Source organism: Schistocerca nitens, chromosome 7 (assembly GCF_023898315.1).
Source record: "Schistocerca nitens isolate TAMUIC-IGC-003100 chromosome 7, iqSchNite1.1, whole genome shotgun sequence".
Classification (NCBI taxonomy): Eukaryota; Metazoa; Arthropoda; class Insecta; order Orthoptera; family Acrididae; genus Schistocerca; species Schistocerca nitens.
The window spans coordinates 66388935-66416607 of record NC_064620.1 but is presented as its reverse complement, the minus strand read 5'-3'; the positions used below and the strand labels follow the sequence as shown (position 1 = coordinate 66416607).

The following is a 27673-nucleotide window of genomic DNA, read 5'->3' as shown; positions in this document are numbered from 1 at the left end:
ACCATGTGTCTGCACAGGCGAGCAATGCAATGATGACAAAATCGCGCCCATCGCGGAATGCGGGGAGCACGTCTCTGTAGCAGCGAAAGGGTTAATGCGGCCGTGGTGGCTTTACTTCATAAACTGCGTGCAGCCCCCTAAACGTAAGTTTGCGAACTATACTATGGCGCTGCTTCTCTTGGCGCGTACAACTGGCAACGCAGCAATCTCCCGCGTCTGGGCGGGCATGCGCGAACCGCCAAGATAAAAGAATTGAACTATACCGCCGTTTGCGACTTTAGTGGTGTCAAGCGAGAGATCACTGGACGGCAGGGTGGAGGTCTCTTGTGTTTTCTGATGAAAGCTATTTCTGCCTCGGTGCCCGTGACGGCCGTGTATTGGTTATGAGGAACCAACTGAGGACCTGCAACCGATGTCTGCGTGTTAGACACACTGGACCTACACCTGGAGTTATGGTCTGGAGAGCAATTTCGTATGACAGCAGCAGTGCTCTCATGATTACCCCACGCACCCTGACTGCAAATCTGTACGTCAGGCTCGTGATTCGACCCATAGCAGTGCGATTCATAAAAAGCCAATCCAGAGGATGTCTTCCAGCAAGATAAAGCTCGCCCACGTCCCGCTATTTTAACCCAACATGCTCTACAAAGTGTCGACATGTCACCTTGGCCTGCTCGATCAGCAGATCTGTCTCCAGTCGAGCACATATGGGACATCATCGGACGCCAACTCCACCGTCATCCACCAACAACATTACCCATCTACATCCATACTCCGCAAGCCACCTGATGGTGTGTGGCAGAGGGTACCTTGAGTACCTCTATCGGTTCTCCCTTCTATTCCAGTCTCGTACTGTTCGTGGAAAGAGAGATTGTCGGTATGCCTCTGTGTAGGATCGAATCTCTCTGATTTTATCCTCATGGTCTCTTCGCGAGATATACGTAGGAGGGAGCAATATACTGCTTGACTCCTCGGTGAAGGTATGTTCTCGAAACTTCAACAAAAGCCCGTACCGAGCTACTGAGCGTCTCTCCTGCAGACTCTTCCACTGCAGTTTGTCTCTCGTCTCCTTAAAGCTTTCGCGATAACTAAATGATCCTGTAGCGAAGCCCGCTTGGATCTTCTCTATCCTTTCTATCAACCCTATCTGGTACGGATCCCACACCGGTGAGCAGTATTCAAACAGTGGGCGAACAAGCGTACAGTAACCTATTTCCTTTGTTTTCGGATTGCATTTCCTTAGGATTCTTCCAATGAATCTCAGTCTGGCATCTGCTTTACCGACTATTAATTTCATATGGTCATTCCATTTTAAATCACTCCTAATGCCTACTCCCGGATAATTTATGGAATTAACTGCTTCCAGTTGCTGACCTGATATATTGTAGCTAAATGATAAGGGATCTTTCTTTCTATGTATTCGCAGCACATTACACTTGTCTACATTGAGATTCAATTGCCACTCCCTTCACCAAGCGTCAATTCGATGCAGATCCTCCTGCATTTCAGCACAATTTTCCATTGTTACAACCTCTCGATATACTACAGTATCATGAGGAAAAAGCCTCAGTGAACTTCGGATGTCATCCACAAGGTCATTTATGTATATTGTGAATAACAACAGTCCTACGACACTCCCCTGCGGCACACCTGAAATCACTCTTACTTCGGAAGACTCCTCTCCATTGAGAATGACATGCTGCGTTCTGTTATCTAGGAACTCTTCAATCCAATCACACAATTGGTCTGATAGTCCATATGCTCTTACTTTGTTCATTAAACGACTGTGGGGAACTGTATCTAACGCTTTGCGGAAGTCAAGAAACACGGCACCTACCTGGGAACCCGTGTCTATGGCCCTCTGAGTCTCGCGGACGAAGAGCGCGAGCTGGGTTTCACACGATCGTCTTTTTCGAAACCCATGCTGATGCCTACATACCAAGTGCAACAGGCATGGGAACTCCATGTTACAAACTGACACACGACAACTGTACAACACAATGCATACGAGCTTGCGTGCTTGGATTCAGCATTCTGGCAGTTACACCGGTTATTAATTTAGCAGCATTTCACATTTGCAATGGTTTATATCACACTTATATAACCTGTGATCTTGCAATGTTGATCACTTAAGCATGTTGTCTTATGGCTTTCGGAAATCTAGGATGGCAAAATCTACACGTTGAGCTGCATTTACTGTTTGTAGGCGACCTTGTACCAGGGTGAGTCAAATGAAAACCTTAAATTTTTTTTAAATGTTATTTATTGTGCAAAAGTGGTACAAAGCTGTACCACTTTTCAACATAATCTCACCCACGCTCAAAGCAAGTCCTCCAGCGCTTACAAAGTGCATAAATTCCTTTGGAAAAAAATTCTTTTGGTAGTCCGCGCAACCACTCATGCACCGCGCGGCGTACCTCTTCACCAGAACGGAACTTCTTTCCTCCCATTGCGTCTTGGAGTGGTCCAGACATATGGAAATCACTTGGGGCAAGGTCTGGTGAGTATGGTGGATGAGGAAGACACTCAAAATGCAATGTTCTGTGGAGTCACAACTCGTTGTGCCTGACCTGGACGAGGAGCATCTTCCATTGAGGTCACACCATTTGCGAACTTCCTACTCCATTCGTAGTCTTGCTGCTGTGACAAACATGCATCACCGCACTGAACCTTCATTCGTCGATGAATTTCAATAGGTTTCACAACCTTCACGACGAGAAAACCGAACAACAGAACGCTGTTCTTCCCTGGTGCAAGTCGCAAGTGGGACGGCCATCTTTATACTGATACTGCGACGGTATGTGTGCATCTGCACTATGCTGCCAACTACAGGCCATTCTGCACGCTGTTTGTAGCACGCTTCCCATCTTACAGGATAACGGCGGCCGAAATTTCGATTTGTTATTACAAATTAAAGGTTTTCATTTGACTCACCCTCGTATGAGTAAAGCAATCCCTGTTTCACTTGAATGGGTTTTCCTAAACCTCTGCTGATTCTTTGAGAAAAGTTTTTATTTCTTCATCCACGAACGTTTCGGAGTCATAACACAAGCAATGGTATATCGGACACCGCTGACTATGTTAACGAAGTCTGCGTGAAATATGCTTCGTTCTTGGTAAAGTGAGAACTTCCTCGTCCACCATTATTTGAGCGTTAAGCCTAAGGGAAACTACCGTTATCATGGCTGTTATCGTGTGAGTCTGGTAGACAGCCTAGAATTCACAAACGCGTCAGCAGCGACAAAAACGGCGTTCGCCGAGGCTTAAAGGGCGACAGTTAGTGCCTGTGTCCCCGCGTTGCGGTGCAGAGTACGGAAGTTAATCTGCGGCAGGCGCTGCGCGATTCTTATCAGTGTCGTATGTAGCTCGTAATCTCTGACCTATTTCTGCGCTGCCGAGTTTAGATAACGGTTACAGGTTCTTAATGTCGCTACAACTTTGACCTTTCGCAGCTTTTCACAATGAGCTGCAAGAGAAATGTCTTCCAGTAGGATTCGCTGAAACGGGGAAACACTTTTAAGCTTACAGCTACTACGTGCTATCGCTCCGTTGAACAAACGAAACATCTTTATTGCCGTGCCACTTCTACAGCGCAGTACTCGCGGAAGAGGGAGTAACAAAGAGAAATGAACGAACACGGAAACTAATAAAGACGCTTTCAGTTGGTGCTTATTTTTCTCCTTTTCAGTTTTAATTTTCCATTGTTGGTGAGCCATCTTGGGACAAAGCACGTGCTGCGTTACCGCATGATGCGGAAAGAATCGCCTGTCGTCTTCTTAACTGCACCATACCTGCACTTTCAGCATTAATGTTTCCACTGCTTTCCAGTTCTAAGAATTTATTAAAGAATTTTTATTTTTCTGGGGTCAACAGCCCATTTCAGCCGTGGGACAATGTGAAATGAAACGTGAAGTTTAAAATAATGATGTATGCTCAAAAATGGCCCACAGCTGAAACTGGCTGATTGCACAGATAATAAACTACAGCGTACATGGACCATGTTTTCATTCTCTGAAAAGTTTATTTGAACTACGTAAAGAAAATATTATGTGGTTGTGAAGAGCTGATAATCACAGAGATGCAGTATGCCCCGTAATTATCGTATGGCAGCGAAACTTGGTAGATATGCTCATGCGTTAATGTGGAACCGTTTTACACAGAAAATAAAAGTTCCAATTGAGGCCACCAGGTGAAAATCTGGCACTATACAGTACCTCGTCGTAGAGAGCCTGTATAGGGGGAGAGTGGCCAACCGGACGATACGGCGGCCATTTTTCTGCCAAACTGCGGGCGGGACTTTTGAATGGCCAGTAGTGGAGTACACACTCACCGAATCAAAAGCACAAGACAATATGGCGAAATCATTCGTTAAATGCCTTTCTTTACAGCTATAATATGCTCATAGTAGCCTACTACGTACAGCACAGGAAAATTTGATACAGTGGCTGTAAAAATTATTCATTACTTGCATTTATCTCCTTTAAAGTTTGTTTACTAGACATATTGCAATGAAAGTAACGTAAATAAAAAAATTATAGTGTACAGCATTTGTTTTGTATCGGAAGTGCATAGCGCGAAAGATTTAACGTACCTGTATTGCGTCAGATGAATTAAATTCGTAAGCAGTTGTTCTACATCTACATCCATACTCCGCAAGCCACCTGACGGTGTGTGGCGGAGGGTACCTTGAGTACCTCTATCGGTTCTCCCTTCTATTCCAGTCTCGTATTGTTCGTGGAAAGAACTTGTGACATGCAAAAAGTGTGAGACGTATTAGTACTTCTTGTCACGTCTTCAAACTTTTTGCATGTCACAAGTAAACAACTGCTGACGAATACCTCTCGTAGATAACAAACGAAAAAGATTACAAAAATCAGGTAATGTTAAATGTAGGCTACTGTAATAACGACCAAATATAACAAGAAAACTACCGTATCCCTTCTACCCTGCAGTAAGTAGGACTGTTAAAAACTGTCTTCAAGAGTACCTACAATTATTTACTACGAATAATGTTTCAGCAACCACAACTGCGGAAAACGTGCTTACAACTTGACTGCGTCAACAGTCAGGCAATAATACTGAAACGAAAATAATGCCTAGTGTTCTGATTCGGAACGAAATAAAGTGTGACGCTATAAAGTCGAATGAGCATGGCACAACAATTACAGAAACTTTCCGTCTCCAGCAAGGACTGTCAGATATTGGCTTCAGAAAAGCGTGTGATGCTACCAGTATGCACGAACTGTTAAAGAAATAAGAGCTTAAAAATGCAGTAAATTGTAATAGGCCTACCTACTTCAAACATGTTGGCCTACCGACTTCATCACAAAACGCTTCATTATTTCAACTCGTATTTAAGATCGCAAACGCTAATTACGTACTAAAAACGATATACAACTAAATCGAACATGCACGCACAACGCATAACAAGTCTCTCAATAGTTCAAATACCTTTTAATCGTTTCCAAAAGTCCTCTGAACTTCAACTCAAAAGCACGGCGAACATAGGAAGCGCGAGAGACGTTTGGCAGAAAAATTGCGCCAAAACTCATCAACCAACCACGGGCAACTTCACCTATGGCCACTTTCTCCCTATACAGGCTCTCTACCTCGTTGTCTCCATTGCTCATATTGAAGAAACAGTGCAAGCGGCGGTTAGTAATGAAATCAACATATGCCTTTGTCACTTGCTTGACCTTGTCTGCCCACGTATCGTTCGTAATCCATTACATATGAAAATATTTCTATACGTCTGTTTTGCATCACAGCGCCAGGTTTGCACCTGATGGCCAAAATTGGAACCAATTTTTTGCCAGTGTAAATAGTTCTGTATTAAAATAGTTAATTGCCAAGTTTGCTGCCATATGATAATAATAGCCCATACTGGACCTCTGTAAGTAGCTGCACTTTAATTATAACCATCTGGTATAACTAGTGAAGTGTAGGGCGCACTGTAGGCTCATTAAAATGATAACAGACAAAAAAATTTATTTTTCTGACAAAGCACAATCTAAGCTGTTTGGTCCTCACCTACCTGTGCAACGGCTTTTGGATAAAAGTATAATTTCCATATATGTCTATAATTAGAGTGGAAAATGTGACTGTTTTTCATTGCATGTTGGGAGTCCATTTGATTATGATATTGTTATTGATATCTGAGTGAATTTTGCATTGAAAACCTGTTTCACAACGAAAACCTCAAAATCCACAAGGAATATGCTAATCGTCGAAATACAGTAAACGTTTCAAGAAGCGTGGAAACTAAAATAATTTAGAATCACCCTAAGAAAAATTATTTATTACGGAAATACCCGATATTAACAAGACAGTGCTACGGTCGCAGGTTCGAACCTGCCTCGGGCATGGATGTGTGTGATGTCCTTAGGTTAGTTAGGTTTAAGTAGTTCTAAGTTCTAGGGGACTGATGACCACAGATGTTAAGTCCCATAGTGCTCAGAGCCATTTGAACCATTTTAACAAGACAGACAGACAGCGACTGTCATGAAAAATGCATGTCTCGTAAAATGTCCGTTTCAGAGCAACGTTTCGCCAAGTGTCATAATCTCGCAGTGAAGTGTTAGAAGACGAAAAAAAAAACGGATGTATTACTCTGTTGATACTTCGCCGAAAAACCCTGCATTCGCTTACGCACAGACAATCTCGCCGCACAAACTCGTGGGAAGCTTGTATAAAAGGCGTATGCTTTCAGCTGCTCAATTGGGCTAGGAAGTGTCATTTTTGTAGGGTTAGGGAAATTGCGGAGGGATGGGGGGAGAGGGGAGAGGGGGGTGGAGAATGACTAAAAACACAAGTGATGAATTGGGAGCAGACCGTCAGGGAAGGAGGTGGATGTGTCATGCAAAGCGATCGCTGTGAATCTTTCCCCTAAGGGATGTCGCAAATTACAGGCTGACACTAAGCCTCATAAAAAATATGAAGTGGGGCACACTTGCAGATAGACGGCGCGCTTAACGGAAGGGGCTGCTCACTAAATTCCGAAATCCGATCTTCACCGAGGATGTGGAGCATATATTATTAACACCAACTTTCAAATCACGCAGTGATCACCATTGAAAGATAAGAGAAATTAGAGCTCGTACTGAGGCGTTCAGATAGTCGTTTTTCCCTCGCGCGATCCGCTAGTGGAACAGAGGTGGGGAGGGGATATGACTCTGGCGCGAATTGTGCACTACGCCACACATCGCTTTGTGGCTTGCGGAGTATACATGTCGAACAGTGAAGGCAGACATAAGCGGAAATCCACCCTCGCACGACGACGACTATCATGACAGTTTCCCCTGGGCGCACGACGTCTAATGCTTACACAGACGCCTGCGAATTCTGATGGGCACTATACACCTATGAGTTTAGGGCATCCACTGGCTTCGTCCCTTTCCTTGTGCCCAAAGTGGCGATTCTAAGTGAACCTTATGGTCGTATGAGGATAGGGTTTTATAAATCTTTGAAAGAATTAACAGAGACTTAAAAGCTAAATGTTACAAGTTAAATTGTCGATTGATAATCATGCCGGGAAGTTTTGTAATGGGGTCGAGTGAGATGGCACGTACAGCCTGATTAAGTACTTGAGGAGAAGTTTCGGTACGTTCGTAGAATGTTATGGCTCTCTGTTGAATAATTCGGAGTACATTTTGAGTGCAGTTCTGTATAAAACTGTTTGGAGGGAGATGTGGAATGACACAGTATGTTGCAGTCTGTCACTTCTTTTCGGATGACAGGCGCAGATGTGAAGGATTTACGATACACTGGTTAGTCAAAACCTTCTGACCACTGCCCATCACGACCATGGATGACGCCTGGTGACGTGGCGGCCATGTGATGCAGTAGCTAAAGTATGTAAGCGGAGCAGATACGGACGGGGAATCACCCTAGCGAAGATATGGGCCGCAAATGGGGAAATACACTGAGATAAGCGACTTTGACAAACGGCAGATTATTATTACGCATAGCCTGTAAACGAGTATCTAGAAAACGGCGAAGCTGGTCGAATGTTCACGTGATAGCGTCGTGAGTACCTACAGAAAGACGTAGAAGGGCAGTGAAACTACCACTACATCTACATCTGCATCTGCATGGATACTCTGCAAATCACATTTAAGTGCCTGGCAGTGGGTTCATCGAACCGCATTCATAAGTCTCTATTATTTCAATCTCGTATAGCGCGCGGAAAGAATGAACAAATGGTTCAAATGGCTCTGAGAAATATGCGACTCAACTTCTGTGGTCATTAGTCGCCTAGAACTTAGAACTAATTAAACCTAACTAACCTAAGGACATCACACACATCCATGCCCGAGGCAGGATTCAAACCTGCGACCGTAGCGGTCGCGCGGTTCAAGACTGTAGCGCCTAGAACCACTCGACCACTTACGTCGGTAGGCAGTATCCTTAGTAAGTCTGTTACATTTTCTAAATGTCCTGCCAATAAAACGCATTCTTTGGTTAGCCTTCCCCACAATATTTTCTATATGTTCCTTCCAATTTAAATTGTTCGTAAATGTAGTACCTAGGTATTTAGTTGAATTTAGGCTTTTAGATTAAACTGATTTATCGTGTAGACGAAGTTTAACGCGTTCCTTGTAGTACTCATGTGGATGACCTCACATTTTTCGTTATTTAGGGTCAACTGCCACTTTTCGCACCATTCAGATATTTTTTCTAAATCGGTTTTGCTGTTTGTTTTGATCTTCTGATGACTTTATTAGTCGATAAACGACAGCGTCATCTGCAAACAACCGAAGACAGCTGCTCAGATTGTCTCCCAAATCGTTTATATAGATAAGGAACAGCAAAGGGCCTATAACACTGTCTTGGGGAACGCCTAAAATCACTTCTGTTTTACACGATGACTTTCCGTCAATTACTACGAACTGTGACCTCTCTGACAGGAAATCGCAAATCCAGTCACATAACTGAGACGATATTCCATAAGCACGCAATTTTACTACGAGGCACATGTGTGGTACAGTGTCAAAAGCCTTCCGGAAATCCAGGAATACCGAATCGATCTGAAATCCCTTGTCAATAGTACTCAGCACTTCATCTGAATAAAGAGCTAGTTGTGTTTAGGAACGATGTTTTCTAAACACATGTTGACTGTGTCAATAGACAGTTTTCTTCGAGGTAATTCATTACGTTCGAACACAATATATGTTCCAAAATCCTGCTGCATATCGACGTTAACGATATGGGCCTGTAATTTAGTGGATTACTCCTACTACCTTTCTGGAATATTTGTGTGACCTGTGCAACTTTCCAGTCTTTGGGTACGGATATTTAGTCGAGCGAACGGTTGTATATGATTGTTAAGTATGGAGCTAATGCATCAGCATACTCCTAAAGGAACCTAATTGGTATACAGTCTGGACCAGAAGACTTGCTTTGATTAAGTGATTTAAGTTGCTTCCTGCTCGGAGGATATTTACTTCTAAGTTACTAATGTTGGCAGCTGTTCTCGAGTCGAATTATGGAATATTTACTTCGTCTTCCTTTGTGAAGGCATTTCGAAAGGCTGTGTTTAGTAACTCTGCTTTGGCAGCACTGTCTTCGATAGTATCTCCATTGTTATCGCGCAAAGAAGGCATTGATTGTTTCTTGACGCTAACATACTTCACGGACGACCAGAATCTCTTTGGATTTTCTGCCAGGTTTCAAACAAAGTTTCATTGTGGAAACTGTTATAGGCGTCTCGCATTGAACTCCGCGCTAAGTTTCGTGTTTCTGTAAAAGATCGCCAATCTTGGGGATTTTGCTTCTGTTTAAATTTGGCATGTTTGTTTCGTTGTTTCTGCAACAGTGTTCTAACCCGTTTTGTGTACCCTGGAGGATCAGCTCCGCCGTTTGTTAGTTTACTTGGTATAAACCTCTCAATTGCTGCCGATACTATTTCTTTGAATTTAAACCACATCTGGTCTACAATTATATTATTGATTTGGAATGAGTGTAGATAGTCTCTCAGGAAAGCGTCAAGTGAATTTTTATCTGCTTTTTTGAATAGGTATATTTTCGCTTATTTTTCGAGGATTTGGGGATTACAATATTCAGTCTCGCTACGACAACACCTGTGTTCACTAATCCCTATATCGGTTTTGATGCTGGTTATTAACTCAGGATTATTTGTTGCTAAGAGGTCAAGTGTGTTTTCACAACCGTTTACTATTCGCGTGGGCTCATGAACTAACTGCTCGAAATAATTTTCAGAGAATGGTTTGACGTCCACGACTCTTCACAGAACGGAGGCTTGTCTGCTCTGTAAAGTTGGGCAGACGGTGATTTGTGGCATCTCTGCCGAAAGAGAACAATGCTGGTGCACGTTCAACTGTTTCGGACCACACCGTTCGTCGTACATTGTCGAACACGGAGCTCCACAGTAGACCACCCCTACGTGTTCACACTTTGACGCTACAGCATCGTCAGTTACAATAGCAGTGGTCATGTGACCATCGGGATTCGACCGTCGATCAGTGGAAACATGTCCGCTCTTCGGGTGAATCACATTTTTGCTACACTAGGTTGATGATCGTCCCCAGGAACGCCGTTATCAATGTGAACAGCTGTACGGAACATGCAGCGCGCCACGGACGCAGGCTGGTGGGAGCAGTGTTATGCTATGGAAGACATTCTCCTGCGCTTGCATGGGACCTGTGGTAGTAATCCAAGATCCGTGAACAGCTAGGAAACACCTGCATCCCTTCATTGTTGATCTTCCTGTCGGCGATATCACCTTTCAGCAGTACAACTGTCCGTGTCTCGGAGCCAGAACCGCGCTATTCACGCTGATATCTCGGCGATCAAATACGCTCGATTTTAGTCCTATAGAACCCATCTGGTCGCTATCGCGCCACGCCACCATCGCGTACGCAAATCAGCGGCCCGTTATTTATGTGAGTTACATGACGTGTGCGTAGACATCTGATGCCACATACCTCCACAAACCTGCCAACAAACTGTCGAATCCCTATACGCAGAATCAGTGATTTATTTCGTTCCTAATACGGACAAACAAGCTATTAAGCTGCTGTTCATCATGTTTTGGCTCATCGGTGCTTGGTGTACAATAAGGCGATCCTCCTTTGTGGCAGTCAGACGTGGCGGGCCGGCATCTTGACCACTAGTACGCCTGTCGTGGCCGAGCGGTTCTAAGTGCTTCAGTCTGGCTACGGTCGCGGGTTCCAATCCTGCCTCGGGTATGGAAGTGTGTGATGTCCTTAGGTTAGTTAGGTTTAAGTAGTTCTAAGTTTTAGGGGACTGATGACCTCAGATGGTAAGTCCCATAGTGCTCAGAGCCATTTGAGCCTGCCGTCACGTTCCTGTCGAGTCCACCATCGCCCACCATCACGTGCGAATGGTCCACGAACCTGAATATTGCGAGATCCCACCATCCGGCCAAATGGAGATCCACAATGAGGCCCCTTTCAAAATCTGTCAGATGCTGTCCGCAGCTCGTGGTCTTGCGGTAGTGTTCTCGCTTCCCGCACACGGGGTCCCGGGTTCGATTCCCGGCGGGGCCAGGGATTTTCTCTGCCTCGTAATGACTGGGTGTTGTGTGTCTCTCATCATCATTTCATCCCCATCGACACGCAAGTCGCCGAAGTGGCGTCAACTCGAAAGACTTGCACCAGGCGAACGGCCTACCCGACGGGAGACCATAGCCACACGCATTTCCATTTCTGTCAGATGCTGATAACGCTATCTCACACAAACAAGCGGTATCTCCATAATCACTCAACAACTGACTGTTTACGCTCCTTGTATACCTTACCAGGTCTGGTAAGAACATAAAACCCGAACAAAGCAAAACACGAACAAACAAAACACGAACGACACCAATGCATTCTGGTGGGCGTTATACCTGTCATAGAGAAAAACAGGGGTAAACTATAGAGAGAGACGAAAAATTAAAGGATGCATTGAATGGAATGAACAATCTAATGGGTACAGAATATGGATTGAGGGTGAACAGAAGAAATACGAAAGTAATGAGAAGTAGCAGAACGGCCAGAAACGTATCAGGATTGATAGTCGCGAAGAAGATGAAGTTAAGGAATTCCGCTACCTCCGCAGTAAAATAACCCATGACAGACAGAGCAAGGAGGGGATCCAAAGAAGACTAGCACTCAACTTGGAAGAAGAGGAATTTCATTTGGAAAGTAGCGCAAGAGGGGGCATTCAGCGACTGCAGTGAGGCACGAAAATATCACTGCTATACAGTTCATAGTTCGAAATCATGCCAGACTGATGTTTAAGGCGTATAAGTGACACTACAGATTGTCCAATGTCCTACACGATTTTTCTCAAGTCAGAAATGTTCCACACACATGTGTACCTCACTCTTTCACAGAGAAACAAACGTACCTACAACTTCATCGATTAGTGGTAAGAAATACAGGACACATTCCACAAAAACATCTCTAGAGGCGTTTCTGGCGTCGTTACTGGTGACGACGGGATATCTGTTTTTTGATACGTCCAGAAATCTTCTCTTCGTCTACATCTACATGGATACCCAGCAGAAGGTTCATCGAACCACCTTCACAATAATTCTCCATTATTCTACTCTCTCACATGGCTCGGAAAAAACGACCACCCATATCTTTCCGTGCGAGCTCTGATTTTCCTTATGTATTATGATGATCGTTTCTCCCTATGTAGGTCGTCGTCGACAAAATGTTTTCACATTCAGAGTAGAAAGCTGGTGAGTGAAATTTCGTGAGAAGATCCCGTCACAACGAGAAACTCCTTTGTTTTACTGATGTCCACCTCAAATTCTGTATCATGTCCATAACACTCTCTCCCCTATAGTATAAAGCCTGCTGCTTTTCTTTGAACTTTCTCGATATACTCCGTCAATCCTATCTGGTAAGATCCCACACCACTCAGCAGTACTCTAGAGGAGGACGGACAACCGTAGTGTAGGCAGCCTCTTTAGTAGATCTGTTGCATCCTATAAGTTTTCTGCCAATAAAACGCAGTCCTTAAATTGCCTTCCCCACAACATTTTCTGTGTGCTCTTTCCAATTTAAGTTGTTCGTGGATGTAACTCCTGAATATTTATTCCCACTCGAGACACGGTTCAATAACGATCGAGAACCGTCATGCACAATTTTCCTGCCATTCTGTGACTTAGGCGGATTTCCTGTCAACATGTACGAGAGTTGCCCTATCTGAGACAGCAAAACAACCTGTGCCATGTGTCTGTGGAAGATATTAACTCTGTTCTACGTACGTGCAAAGTTTAACCGTTTACATGTAGTGCTTCTTAGAGTTATATTTAAGACACAGCGGAATTAGAATGCTAAGAAAGAAAATAAAACAGGTATTCATCGCAACAAATAGTGGATGCCCTTGCGAAAGACAGCACCAAAGAAGGGAAACCGATACTTACGTACCTTCCGTTTTCGAACTTTCTCCGCGTTCTACGAAAAGACACAAATCAGTAATGGGAACAGCAATTGCAATCGTCGCAGTAGAAAAAGAGGTTTTCGTACACTTCTCCGCAGTGCACCATATCAACAAAACTGCGGTACAGCCACAAAAATCTTCCGAGGAAACACTTAACATCAGTTACTCGAATAAAGTTAGTGCGCACGGTTTTCATTGCCTACTTCCGCATGCATTTAATGTTCACAAGATGATGTAGATCGAAACGACGCAATATTAGGATTTATTAAATACGCTCAATACCAAAATACACCTTGGGAAAATCTCGCGAAAATGCGGTTTCAATTGCAAACAGGCATTACAACTACCAGTGACTCAGAATATTCCCGACAATAAGAGACCTGACAAAATACCAACTATTTACGTTATCTGCATTTCCAAACACACAATAGAATATGGGTACTGAAAAAATGTTCAACTGAAATTTCATTCCATCCCTCCCATGAATACAGCAGAAAAATCACGAATAAACTGTTTTTATAAAGCAGTCCGACTTTTTTTTACAATCAGGCGTTCCTACTTCCTAATACGTTGTATGGTTATTTTATCTACTCATATTCACACACTTACAATGCCTAACACTTTCATTTCTTGAACATGTGGCGTTTTCAGTGTTTAGTAGTGCGCTACCGTGCGCGTGGAAGGAGTAAGCTATCAAAGAAAATGTAAATTTCCCTTGTTTTTACGCCTCAGGCGCTTACGAACTGCTAAGATACTTCCATATTGTTGATAAGAAACTATGATATATAGGATGTGGGTGTTTTAATGTCTCACTTAAACTCTTAACAACTCCTCATGCGAGCTGCGAGTTTCAGAATATTCAAAAAAAAGAGCCATTGGAAACTGTCCTTGAAGAGAACACCGGTCCATTTCTAGTAGTTCTCCCAGTTAAGACCGTTGGCTATTTGCGTGACGCCACACGGCTGACCAGATAAGACGGTCACGAAACCTCCAACGCTTCCTCCAGCTATTTTGGTCTCCTCCGTCACCTTGACCTGTTCCACACTCAGATTCTAACAACTTAAACACACGACTTAGGAATCGACCGCCTTCTGCTCTTGCCAAAGGACACTGAAGGTCGCTTCTATCAAGTTTTCGTCAAATTTTAACTGCGGGCTTTAACGAGTTCGGATATTCTAGTAATGAGTTACGATAAAGTCACAACTCATTGCTCCTCTCATCCGTCTCCAGGTAAGCACGATGTAGTCGAACAGGATTTCCCGCCTCAACATCTAACACTCTCACCCCCTTCCGTTGACTGCGCCGAAATTTAACAGACAATTGCACAGAATTTGATGCTTATATTTTCAACATACCTCCTTGAAAATGCTGAATACTTAACATCTATTCTGATTTGCTAATTAATCTGTTCGACGAACTACAATGCCAAATGTCTCTTTAACGCAACTGCAAGGTTATCCTGCATCTCAGAGTTTCTTCCAAGAACGATTTTACTGCAGCATATTTTAAACATTCTTGCGACGCCGAATGTGTTCACTTTATTTGTGTTGTCAAAGGTGTTATTATAGAAATGCAATACAAAACTACACTGACACATGTCAGCACACCTTCAAGGATATACTGAACGATTTATCGCAGCAGTTAAACTATCAAGCTCTGTGATAGCAAAATTGAAATATCCATTTGGTCATCCTGCTTTACATTCTTAAGCGTTTTTTTATACACTACTGGCCATTAAAATTGCTACACCAAGAAGAAATGCAGGGGACAAACGGGTATTCATTGGACACACATATTATACTAGAACTGACATGTGATTACATTTTCACGCAATTTGGGTGCATAGATCCTGAGAAATCAGTACGCAGAACAACCACCTCTGGCCGTAATAACGACCTTGATGCGCCTTGGCATTGAGTGAAACAGAGCTTGGATGGCGTGTACAGATACAGATGCCCATGCAGCTTCAACACGATACCACAGTTCATCGAGAGTAGTGACTGGCGTATTGTGACGATCCAGTTGCTCACCCACAATTGACCAGACGTTTTCAATTGGTGAGAGATCTGGAGAATGTGCTGGCCAGGGCAGCAGTCGAACATTTTCTGTATCCAGAAAGGCCCGTACAGGACCTGCAACATGTGGTCGTCCATTATCCTGCTGAAATGTAGGGTTTCGCAGGGATCGAATGATTGGTAGAGCCACGGGTCGGGTAGTAACACATCTGAAATGCAACGTCCACTGTTCAAAGTACCGTCAATGGGAACTAGAGGTGACCGAGACGTGTAACCAATGGCACACCATACCATCACGCCGGGTGATACGCCACTATGGCGATGACGAATACACGCTTCCAATGTGCGTTCACCGCGATGTCGCCAAGCACGGATGCAACCATCATGATGCTGTAAACAGAACCTGGATTCATCAGAAAAAATGACGTTTTGCCATTAGTGCACCCAAGTTCGTCGTTGAGTACACCATCGTAGGCGCTCCTGTCTGTGTTGCAGCGTCAAGAGTAGCCGCAGCGATGGTCTCCGAGCTGATAGTCCATGCTGCTGCAAACGTCGTCGAACTGTTCGTGCAGAGGGTTGTCGTCTTGCAAACGTCCCTATCTATTGACTCAGAGATCGAGACGTGGCTGCACGATTCGTTACAGCCATGCGGATAAGATGCCTGTCATCTCGACTGCTAGTGATACGAGGCCGTTGTGATCCAGCACGGAGCTCCGTATAACCCTCCTGAGCCCACCGATTCCATATTCTGCTAACAGTCATTGGGTCTCGACCAACGCGATAAACCGCAATCGCGATAGGCTACAATCCGACCTACACTCCTGGAAATGGAAAAAAGAACACATTGACACCGGTGTGTCAGACCCACCATACTTGCTCCGGACACTGCGAGAGGGCTGTACAAGCAATGATCACACGCACGGCACAGCGGACACACCAGGAACCGCGGTGTTGGCCGTCGAATGGCGCTAGCTGCGCAGCATTTGTGCACCGCCGCCGTCAGTGTCAGCCAGTTTGCCGTGGCATACGGAGCTCCATCGCAGTCTTTAACACTGGTAGCATGCCGCGACAGCGTGGACGTGAACCGTATGTGCAGTTGACGGACTTTGAGCGAGGGCGTATAGTGGGCATGCGGGAGGCCGGGTGGACGTACCGCCGAATTGCTCACCACGTGGGGCGTGAGGTCTCCACAGTACATCGATGTTGTCGCCAGTGGTCGGCGGAAGGTGCACGTGCCCGTCGACCTGGGACCGGACCGCAGCGACGCACGGATGCACGCCAAGACCGTAGGATCCTACGCAGTGCCGTAGGGGACCGCACCGCCACTTCCCAGCAAATTAGGGACACTGTTGCTCCTGGGGTATCGGCGAGGACCATTCGCAACCGTCTCCATGAAGCTGGGCTACGGTCCCGCACACCGCTAGGCCGTCTACCGCTCACGCCCCAACATCGTGCAGCCCGCCTCCAGTGGTGTCGCGACAGGCGTGAATGGAGGGACGAATGGAGACGTGTCGTCTTCAGCGATGATAGTCGCTTCTGCCTTGGTGCCAATGATGGTCGTATGCGTGTTTGGCGCCGTGCAGGTGAGCGCCACAATCAGGACTGCATACGACCGAGGCACACAGGGCCAACACCCGGCATCATGGTGTGGGAAGCGATCTCCTACACTGGCCGTACACCACTGGTGATCGTCGAGGGGACACTGAATAGTGCACGGTACATCCAAACCGTCATCGAACCCATCGTTCTACCATTCCTAGACCGGCAAGGGAACTTGCTGTTCCAACAGGACAATGCACGTCCGCATGTATCCCGTGCCACCCAACGTGCTCTAGAAGGTGTAAGTCAACTACCCTGGCCAGCAAGATCTCCGGATCTGTCCCCCATTGAGCATGTTTGGGACTGGATGAAGCGTCGTCTCACGCGGTCTGCACGTCCAGCACGAACGCTGGTCCAACTGAGGCGCCAGGTGGAAATGGCATGGCAAGCCGTTCCACAGGACTACATCCAGCATCTCTACGATCGTCTCCATGGGAGAATAGCAGCCTGCATTGCTGCGAAAGGTGGATATACACTGTACTAGTGCCGACATTGTGCATGCTCTGTTGCCTGTGTCTATGTGCCTGTGGTTCTGTCAGTGTGATCATGTGATGTATCTGACCCCAGGAATGTGTCAATTAAGTTTCCCCTTCCTGGGACAATGAATTCACGGTGTTCTTATTTCAATTTCCAGGAGTGTATATCAAATTCGGAAACGTGATGGTACGCATTTCTCCTCCTTAGACGAGGCATGACAACAACGTTTCACCAGGCAACGCCGGTCAACTGCTGTTTGTGTATGAGAAATCGGTTGCATACTATCCTCATCTCAGCACGTTGTAGGTGTCGCCACCGGCGCCAACCTTGTGTGAATGCTCTGAAAAGTTAATCATTTGCATATCACAGCATCTTCTTCCTGTCAGTTAAATTTCGCGTCTGTAGCACGTCATCTTCGTGGTGTAACAATTTTAATGGCCAGTAGTGTATGATTTTAAGCAAATGCTGAGACAGTTGTTTGGATTAAGAGAGCTTTTCTTTGATTTTATCGTCACCTTTCTCTCCTGTGATGTATGTGGAAGGATGTTACATGGTCACTGACTCGTCGTTGAATGTCCGCACTCAGAATTTTTACAGATCACGTTACTGCAATGCATAATCCCTCTCTTGATGCGTGTACCAATGCAGTCTCGTGCTTTCTACATGAACTCGTCAGGAAACGTGCCACTATTTTAGGATATTCTCAATCTCCTCTATGAACCTTACACGACAAGCATCTCAGACTGATGTGCAGCATCCAAGATTCGGTATCCTTAGAATCCTTTCCACGGATTTCAGTCTGCCATTTACCTTTGCTACATCTAGTTTGACATGATTGTGAAAGAGATCTGTTAGAATTCTTTCATAGCATCTACTCTTGTTGTGTTGTCTCTACCTTTCGCTACCTGCTTGTGGTAGTAGCTCACCTCGTTGAAGAAAGAGGGTTTTTGTTTTTTTATTTTCACCTCTGTACAAAGAGTATCGACATTCCTCCCTTTATCCTAATCCTGTGTGTGAATCTGTGGCAGATGGAATTCGTAATCTGCTAACTCAGGTTTGCAACCTCTGGGATACTAGCGCATGTAGAGATAGATTAACTGTACTGGCACGATGACCCCACTAGCTTCGCTAGGGATGCGGCGAGGCCTCTTTCGAGTACTGTTCCTTCTCCATCAAAGATTCAATCGGTTTTGGACGGCACTCATCGCGTGGACATTGGGTAAGCCAGATGTGTTTGCAGTTCGCTCTGCAATGAATGCGGCAAAGGTATTAGAATACTGTTTGAGTGAGTTAATATTCTAAGTAACATTTTCTCTTTCGTCACTGTTATTAGAGGTCCTAGCTGTTGAAATGAGTATGATACTACTTTTATGTGAGTTTTTGTAACTTTCGCAGGCCAAGTGGTCATGTGCTTTTGATGACACAAATGAATCGTGTTTTGTTCGATGTTCATCAAATTAAATTCTCTGCCATCGTTTAGAATAATCTCAAGGAAGTAAATGCGCTTAAGGCGCGATCGAAATTCAAAATATTTTCGTACGCTAGGGAACTTAAAAAGACGGGCCTTTGTGTCGACTTCATACCCACTTCGGCATTGTAGGAATCACGCCGAAAGAGCATATCATCAACAAGTGTTTCCATTATACACTGTGTGTGTAAAATTCCATGCTTACGTTATCTTGAGTGAAATGTTTAGTCTCCTGTTGTCTTTAATCTCACTCGTGTTCAGTCACATGTCTATCAGATACCGCATAGGCTCAAATAATGCTCAAATGTGTGTGAAATCTTATGGGAGTTAACTGCCTAGGTCTTCAGTCCCTATGCTTACACACTACTTAACCTAAATTATCCTAAGGACAAACACACACACCCATGCCCGAGGGAGGACTCGAACCTCCGCCGGGACTAGCCGCACAGTCCACGACTGCAGCGCCCAAGACCGCTCGGCTAATCCCGCGCGGCTACCGCATAGGCCCATGTATTGTTGCCCAACGAAAAAATACCTACATGTATCGTAAATTTTGCTTAATTTTGCGATTATTAAATTAATTAACTTTACGGCTGATTTTGACTCCTATCCTCGTAACACAGTTCTGTTTCTTTGTCACGCACATTGTAGTGGCTGTATGTTGCTGAAATGTAGCAGAGAAGTCCTTAGTGCAGTATGTCGGATGCATACTCGTTTTGTGTCTCACCACCATATGCTGCCAGCGCCCATCGTCAATCCCTTGATGTAAGCGATATTCTCATCATCACGCAAATATACAACAGTGTCGTTCTGTGTATGGCAGCTAAATTGCTGATCTTCTCAACTGTGGAGGCCAGTTTCATTTACTATTTTGTGTGTACCTTATGCTTAACAAGGTCTGCTCATTTATTTTTGAATAAATCCTATGTGGAAATTATTAGTAATCGACAACTACTATTTCTAAGTAGATTTTGGCTCAGTGAATGTCACGTGGTCATGATCACAGTTAAGGGAAGTATTGCTGTTGGACTACCCCTGGTTTTCATGAGGTGTTTATTAAGTAATTATCTAATGCAGCCAACAATTAAATTCATTAAAAACTTATCTCATAGGTTGATCCAGGGTGTCCTTCCCCCGCCCCCCCCTCCCCCTTATCAGGAAGTATACACACATCCAACACAATAGCACAACTAAATAACTACATCATACTTACATTGCCAGGATTCTAGTAGAATCAATCACCTGAATATGAGGTGTTTTAATTGCAAAACCTCCAACCTCTCCGGGTGCACAGACCTATCCACACATATTGAAGTAGTGACTATTCAGTGATTGATTGCCCAGAATGTGTCATTGTAGACTCCTGCACGCAGACTGTTTTGATGTAGCTCTCCATGCAAGACTGCCCAATGCAAACCTCTTCATCTCTGTGTAACTAAACGAACAACATTCATTTGCACGTGCGTATCGCAGTCAAGCCCTCGCCACCACCTACAATTTTTACCTCACACACTTATCCTATCAACCCCCACCCCTTCTCGTAATCAAGTTACGTCATTCCGCTTTCTCACAAATTCAGTTTAGTACTTCTACATTGGTTATCCTATATATTCATCTAATCTTCAACTGTCTTCCGTAGCATTACATTCCAAAAGCTTCTACTGTCTACATGTTTGTATAAGTTTCCGTTTGAGGGCGTTTCTGCAGCGTATATGCAATCTAGCGCGACTCCCATGTGGGATATAAGCACCGAAAGCTGACATGTAGGCAAGGGATTACTGTTATTTGTGTTTTTACAACATGCGTGCAGCAAACGCAGAAACGTGAATTATGGCGACATTATCATCAGATGCGTCCAGACAGGACTAACATACCGTTGTTCTTTTCTTCGCTGCCGAAGAACAAACAGCGGTAGACATCGATTGGCGAATGAAGAATGTGTATGAGCCAGCACGTCTGTCGAAAACCACCGTTGTAGAGTGGTGTGCCAAGTTCCGTGTCGATAGCGACCCGATACCGCCGGCCGATGTGGGAGGCCAACCTCAACCATTATGATCAACAATAATCAATCCTACGTGAGAACACTATAGACCTGATCGCTCCTCGTGCGATTATGACACCTACGGTGCCTTAAAAAAAGGCCTTGAAGGGACGACGATTCCAGTCTGACAAGGATGTGCAGCAGGAAGTTACAGACTTCTTCATGCAGCTGGAAACGGTGTTTCACCAAATGAGTTTCTTCAAACTGGTTCGCCAGTGGGACGATTGCCTCGTTGCTCACTGAGATTTTGCTGTTTGGCCTACCGATTCTGGACTGTACGGCTTCCGAAAGGAAATTATTTGATCGCTCCTCATACTTTATGTTTCACTTCATCCAAGCTCACGCTCAAGACAAACACTTCACGAAGTGACTTCCCACCACACAAATTTATAATCGATATTAAGACATTTCTCCCCCAGCAAAAGCCTTTCTTGCTATCGCTAGTCTGTCTCTTACATCCTCTTTACTTCTTCCACCCTCAGTTATTTTAATGACCAAATAGCAAACCACATCTACTACTTCTACCGTCTCATTTCGTAATATAATTTTTGCAGCATCCGTTGTCTACACTGCATTACTCTTTGATGTACTTTATTAGTTGGTGTCCATCTTGTAACCCGTCTTTGAAGACATTGGGGGGAAGGTGGTTCTAAACCGCGTCCTGCCACTCAGATGCAGGTTTTCCATGTTTTTTTTCCAAATTCATTTAACGCAAATGTCGGGATGGTTCCTTTGGAAGGGCACGGTCAGTTGCGTTCCGTATTCCGAGCCTGTTCAAAATGGTTCAAATGGCTCTGAGCACTATGGGACTCAACTGCTGTGGTCATAAGTCCCCTAGAACTTAGAACTACTTAAACCTAACTAACCTAAGGACATCACACACATCCATGCCCGAGGCAGGATTCGAACCTGCGACCGTAGCGGTCGTGCGGTTCCAGACTGTAGTGCCTTTAACCGCTCGGCCACTCCGGCCGGCTCCGAGCCTGTGCTCCATCTCTAATCTACATCTAGATCTACATAGATACTCTGCAAATCACATTTAAGTGCCTGGCAGAGGGTTCATCGAACCACCTTCATAATTCTCTATTATTCCAGTCTCGTATAGTGCGCGGAAAGAAAGAACAACTTGTAAGAAGTCCATGATTAATGAATTTGTTGCTAGCGCACTCGAGCAGATGTAATTTCGATGGATTGCTCACGCGCTGCCTGCGATATGTAAGCTATAAGAGAATCTCAGACCAGAGAGCAGTGTTGTCAGCAGTAGGAACTGTGTAGCAGTAGGAGTAAGGAGTGGCGAGCAGTCGTGTGTGTGAAGTTCGCTGGACCAGTCGTGTGGAGCGATGGCGGAGCCTGTGCGTTGCAATATAAGGTAAAAGCAGCCTCGCGCTTATGTAGTATTGTTATATCAAGTCCCATGTAAATGTTTAAAAAATCTCTTAATAATAATCTTTTTTATAAAAATTAACTTTTGACAATCATTCATCTCAATTTAAAGATTTTACTAATTTCTCCAATCCATGGGCATCCCAATTATTGTAAAGAAAGATCAGTTGTTTCTTTTATATATGACAAATTTATCGGCCAGCATTGCACTGGGCTGTGCCACAAAAATTTCTTATAGGAGCAGATATATATGCGTTATCCGGCGACTTCATTGAGGTAAGATTTTTCAATTTATTCAGAAAGAATTTTCAGGTCCATGACGCACCATTGCTGACGTCCAATAATTTACCAGTTTAGATTCACAGTCAATTAATTACTGAAAGGTTATACATGAGTCACATTTTTTTATTAGGAGGTTAGTCACATTGTATTATTGGTATGTTACAGAATTTTCTGTTGGGAGGTTACACTGAATGTGAATTATATAATTATATTTTTTACTGTTGTGAGGTTATTGAAGTGTTGGCAGAAGAGCCAACACCGTGTTGCTAGAGGAGGCCGAAATGCACGCGTTTAATTACACGCAGACTGGCGTGAGGTCTGGAACAGGACAATGTCTTGAGAATTGCAAATAAAGTACGTAGATGATGTAATACTTAACTTTAATCCATAATTGGAGTACATCGCTCTTGATGATACAAAAGTATAATAAGTTCAATATAACTGGTAATGGCGCCTTGCTAGGTCGTAGCAAATGACGTAGCTGAAGGCTATGCTAACTATCGTCTCGGCAAATGAGAGCGTGATTGTCAGTGAACCATTCCTATGAACGTCGGCTGTACAACTGGGGCGAGTGCAAGGACGTCTCTCTAGACCTGCCGTGTGGCGGCGCTCGGTCTGCGATCACTGACAGTGGCGACACGCGGGTCCGACGTATACTAATGGACCGCGGCCGATTTAAAGGCTACCACCTAGCAAGTGTGATGTCTGGCGGTGACACCACAGTTATAAAATATAATTTTATGTTGGGAAGTTACACTCTCGGGGAAAATCGCCCGCATTTTGAAGAAACACCGGGTCGGAACTGTGTTTTGTCCTCCGAATAAAACTCGTGCACTGGTGGGGAGCGCCAAAGATGAACTCGGTTTGAGGAAGGCCGGCGTGTACCAGATTCCGTGTCATTGTGGCAAGTCGTATATTGGTCAGACGATGCGTACCGTCGAGGATCGATGCCGTGAACACCAGAGGCACACTCGACTGATGTATCCGAGCAAGTCGGCGGTCGCTGAACATTGTTTGTCGGAAGATCACGCTATGGAGTATGAACGCACGAGGATTCTGGTACAGACGTCGAGATACTGGGATAGCGTTGTTAGAGAGGCCATCGAAATTCGCACCAATGACGACCTCATAAACCGTGACTGTGGCTATAATCTTAGCCAGGCTTGGGAACCAGCGATGGGGTTAATCAAGAGTAAATCGAGCAAACGTATAGTTGTGACGACCACGGAGGACAGAGCCATCACACCGACGTCATCTCAGACGCCGTCGCAATCTGTTTCACCGCGCGACCGTGAAGCGGGGCGCGGACGGCGGAGTGAGCGCGCCGCGGGCGGAGGGTATTTAAATCGGCCGCCGCCGCGACCGAACCCAGTTCCCCCTGAGATGCCATAGTGTACGGATCTCCGTACCGGCACGTTCACAGGAGCTCAGTCCGTCAGTTCACCTGATGATGGCGACATGTATGATCGCCGAAATATTGTGCCCGTTGGACACTGTAGACCGGCAGTACACCCGTGGATATTTTGATTATCAAATACGCCGGGAGAAACTCAAGAATCACAATGTTATAATTATTTTTTCTGTTGGGAGGTTACATCCTATATCTTTCCGTACGAGCTCTGATTTCCCTTATTGTATCTTGGTGATCGTTCCTCCCTATGTAAGTCGGTGTGAACAAAATATTTTCTCATTCGGAGGAGAAAGTTGGTGATTGGAATTTCGTGAGAAGATTCCGTCGCAACGAAAAATGCCTTTCTTTTAATGATGTCCATCGCAGATCCTGTATCATTTCTATGACACTCTATCCCATATTTCACGATAATACAAAACATGCTGCCTTTCTTTGAACTTTTTCGATGTACTCCGTCAGTCCTACCTGGTAAGGATCCCACACCGCGCAGCAGTATTCTAAAAGAGGACGGACAAGCGTAGTGTAGGCAGTCTGCTTAGTAGGTCTGTTACATTCTCTAAGTGTCCTGCCAATAAAACGCAGCCTTTGGTTAGCCTTCCCCACAACATTTCTGTGTGTTCCTTCCAATTTAAGTTGTTCGTAGTTGTAATACCTAGGTATTTATTTGAATTTACGGCTTTTAGATTAGACTGATGTATCGTGTAACCGAAGTTTAACGGATTCCTTTTAGCACTCATGTGGGTCACCTCACACTTTTCGTTACTTAAGGTCAACTGACCTCGTCGTCGAGGATGTTTAACACTGATGTTCATTCCTCATTTCAAGACGCAATCCTGTCCATTCAACTGATCTGCCCAGCCCTTTGCCGTCTCTGACAGAATTACCATGTCATCTACAAACCTTATAAAGTGTTTATTTCTAGTCAGATCACCCTAAATGTAATTCCTTTACCAAATTCCTCCTTAGTTTCGTTTGATTCTTTCCCCCTGTTTACGTTACATGTTTTTCAGCAGGTCAAGTGTTAATTCTTGCACGAAAGCGCCGATCCCTAGCAGTATGTGTCTCCTAAGAGTCGTCAGGTGCATTTTCCTCCTGGCCCGTGCTGTCTGTTACCGCTACGCAGTAGCGCGCTTCTCAACCGCTGCTGGTTGTACTTTGTGTTTCACTGTTCCTTTTGATGCATATCGGCAAAAAGAATACAGCACTAGACTAATACTGTAGCGCTCTATCGAATGAACACGTAAAATTCCAATTTAAAAATCATTTTCTTTGAAACGGGAAACAAAGCGAGGCATTCCGTCGACGCTGGGCATCGTATGAGATATGATGCGCAGAATTTGTTTGGCCTAACCCCCCCTCCCCCCCCCCCAAAAAAAATTGCAAATATCTGCCCAAACACCAGTGAAAATGCGCTCAGTATAGTAACAGTATACTGGAATGACAGCGAGACAAGAATTATGATTACACAGTATTCCTACACTTTTAAGGATCATGGTCAACTCAAAGATGCTTATCTTCTGGTAAACCTTCCGGGATGTAAGATCGTGGTCCATGATCAAAGAAGCTTGCTTTAACACTGCTTTAGAATCATTATAAGTACATCATTAGCCTGTACCTACAGGTGTAAACTATTTTTATTGCATTCTTATTAAAACCTGGTATTGAACAAGTTGAGATAGTGCCACTGCGATATTCTGGATTCTTTATATTGTGGACAAGTTGGACGGAAAGGAGTCTAGTCTGTACACTCCCACAATATATTAAAGAACAGCCGGCCGGTGTGGCCGAGCGGTTCTAGGCGCTTCAGCCTGGAACCGCGCGACCGCTACGGTCGCAGGTTCGAATCCTGCCTCGGGCATGGATGTGTGTGATGTCCTTAGGTTAGTTAGGTTTAAGTAGTTCTAAGTTCTAGGGGACTGATGACCTCAGATGTTAAGTCCGATAGTGCTCAGGGCCATTTGAACCATTAAAGAAAAAGGTTACTTATGAAGAAGCTACAGCAAGGTTACTTATTCTGATTCCGTTTCGGTGTCTCACCAACAGTAAACGCGAAAAGCGTATTATTATTATTATTGTTATGCTATCTCTACATTTTGGTACGGAACGAAGTTTTCGGACGGACAGCGAGAAGGATAAAGAAATTTCCATTGTTTCCGTGCATCACCGTTGCCACCTTCTGAAGCAACCGAACTGTTAAGAATGCTCAAGCGAACTGACATTGTGCTGCATATCAAGTTCAGTGCTAATAACTAACTAAAAACATCCAAAACCGAAGATCGCATAAATGTTTCTTCACTTAAAACTATCAGTCTCGACAGACTTTAGTGTCATCTCCAGGTCTTAAAAAAAATCTAATTGTTATGAAACGTGCTCATATTACTTGGATCTCACGCCAAGTTGTCATGCGGATAAGAATCAGCACGTTATACAAGGTTATTCACATGACTCCCTGGCATGAGGTAAAACGATTTTTTATGACCTAATGTTGACAGGGAAGTCCGTCGAAACCGCTAGTGTTAAATAAATATTTATGCGATCTTGGCTGTTGATGTATTTGTAAGTAATACAGAACGCTCCATCGGTCTTCTCAAAATGATAACTCAAGCTAATATCTGAATTCCTTCTATCTTCTGAAGACCTTGAAATTGTCATTATGCATTAACTGCAGATTATGCAAAAAAAGTCGTTAGAAATCTGAATCAGTTGCATAATAAACAACGGAATACAATCCTGGAAGAGCACGTTACGGATAGTGGTTGTTCAAGGGTGGCCATCGAGATAGAAGGGGATTATCTTTCCTGGAGCTAAGCCAGAAATCTGAGAAGAAGATAAAATAATTCCACCTGATAAGACGGCATACGTACAGCAGTTGTTCTACCGCCCCATCCGCAACTGGTTGTGGGAGCAGTGACAATGATACAGCTAGTCACACTTTGTCACACAGTGGTGGCTTTCATGTTACAAGTGTTGAAGTAGAAGGTATCGTCTTCGAGTTTACATGTCAGCTGTCGACGACGGTAGAGCTTCCAGGTGGTAGCGATAGCGAGACACCAGAGGGATGGATAATTAAGCAGCTGCTTTAACACAGAAATAGCGGAGGCGTCTATGAACTTGCTGCTAAATACAATTGTGCCGAAGCGTTCGTCGGCATTGGGAGAAGGCAGAGCAGTGGTCTCCCTAGAGCGGCGCCGACTCACCGGAGGATGTGGAGGCGGAGGGCGACAGCGCCATGCAGAACTCGGCCATGGCTGGCGGCGGTCGGCGGCGGTCGGCTGGCGGCGCGTCCTCAGCGGCGCTGGAGCTGGAGCTGCAGGAGGCGGCGTCGGCGGCGGCGCGGCATTGCGCACTGGCGGCCGTCCGCACTGCCACACGGCGGCAGCGGCGGAGGCGAGCGGCGGCGGCGCAAGCCGGACCACGCCGCGGCGCGGGGGCGGGGGGCGGAGGGCGGTCGATGGCTCGACCTCGGCGCGGCTCGATACGGCGCGACTGCAGCGCCCGGCCCGGATACGCACACGCGCCCCTCCGGTAGTACGATCGCCGACGCCACGCAGTGGCCGACAATGACGCCGCCTCCGCCG

At 45.0% G+C, this 27673-nt stretch overlaps 1 protein-coding gene across 1 annotated transcript in view; it reads right to left on the bottom strand.

Annotated features, from left to right (window-relative positions):
- LOC126194955 (apoptosis-resistant E3 ubiquitin protein ligase 1) overlaps positions 1-27393 on the bottom strand; it is a 476952-nt gene extending 449559 nt beyond the window's left edge. The window contains exon 1 of the mRNA XM_049933344.1: positions 27293-27393. Within this exon, the coding sequence (XP_049789301.1) occupies positions 27293-27341 (49 nt within the window). The 5' untranslated portion in view covers positions 27342-27393. The remainder of the gene's footprint in view (positions 1-27292) is intronic.
- Positions 27394-27673: the final 280 nt, after the last annotated feature.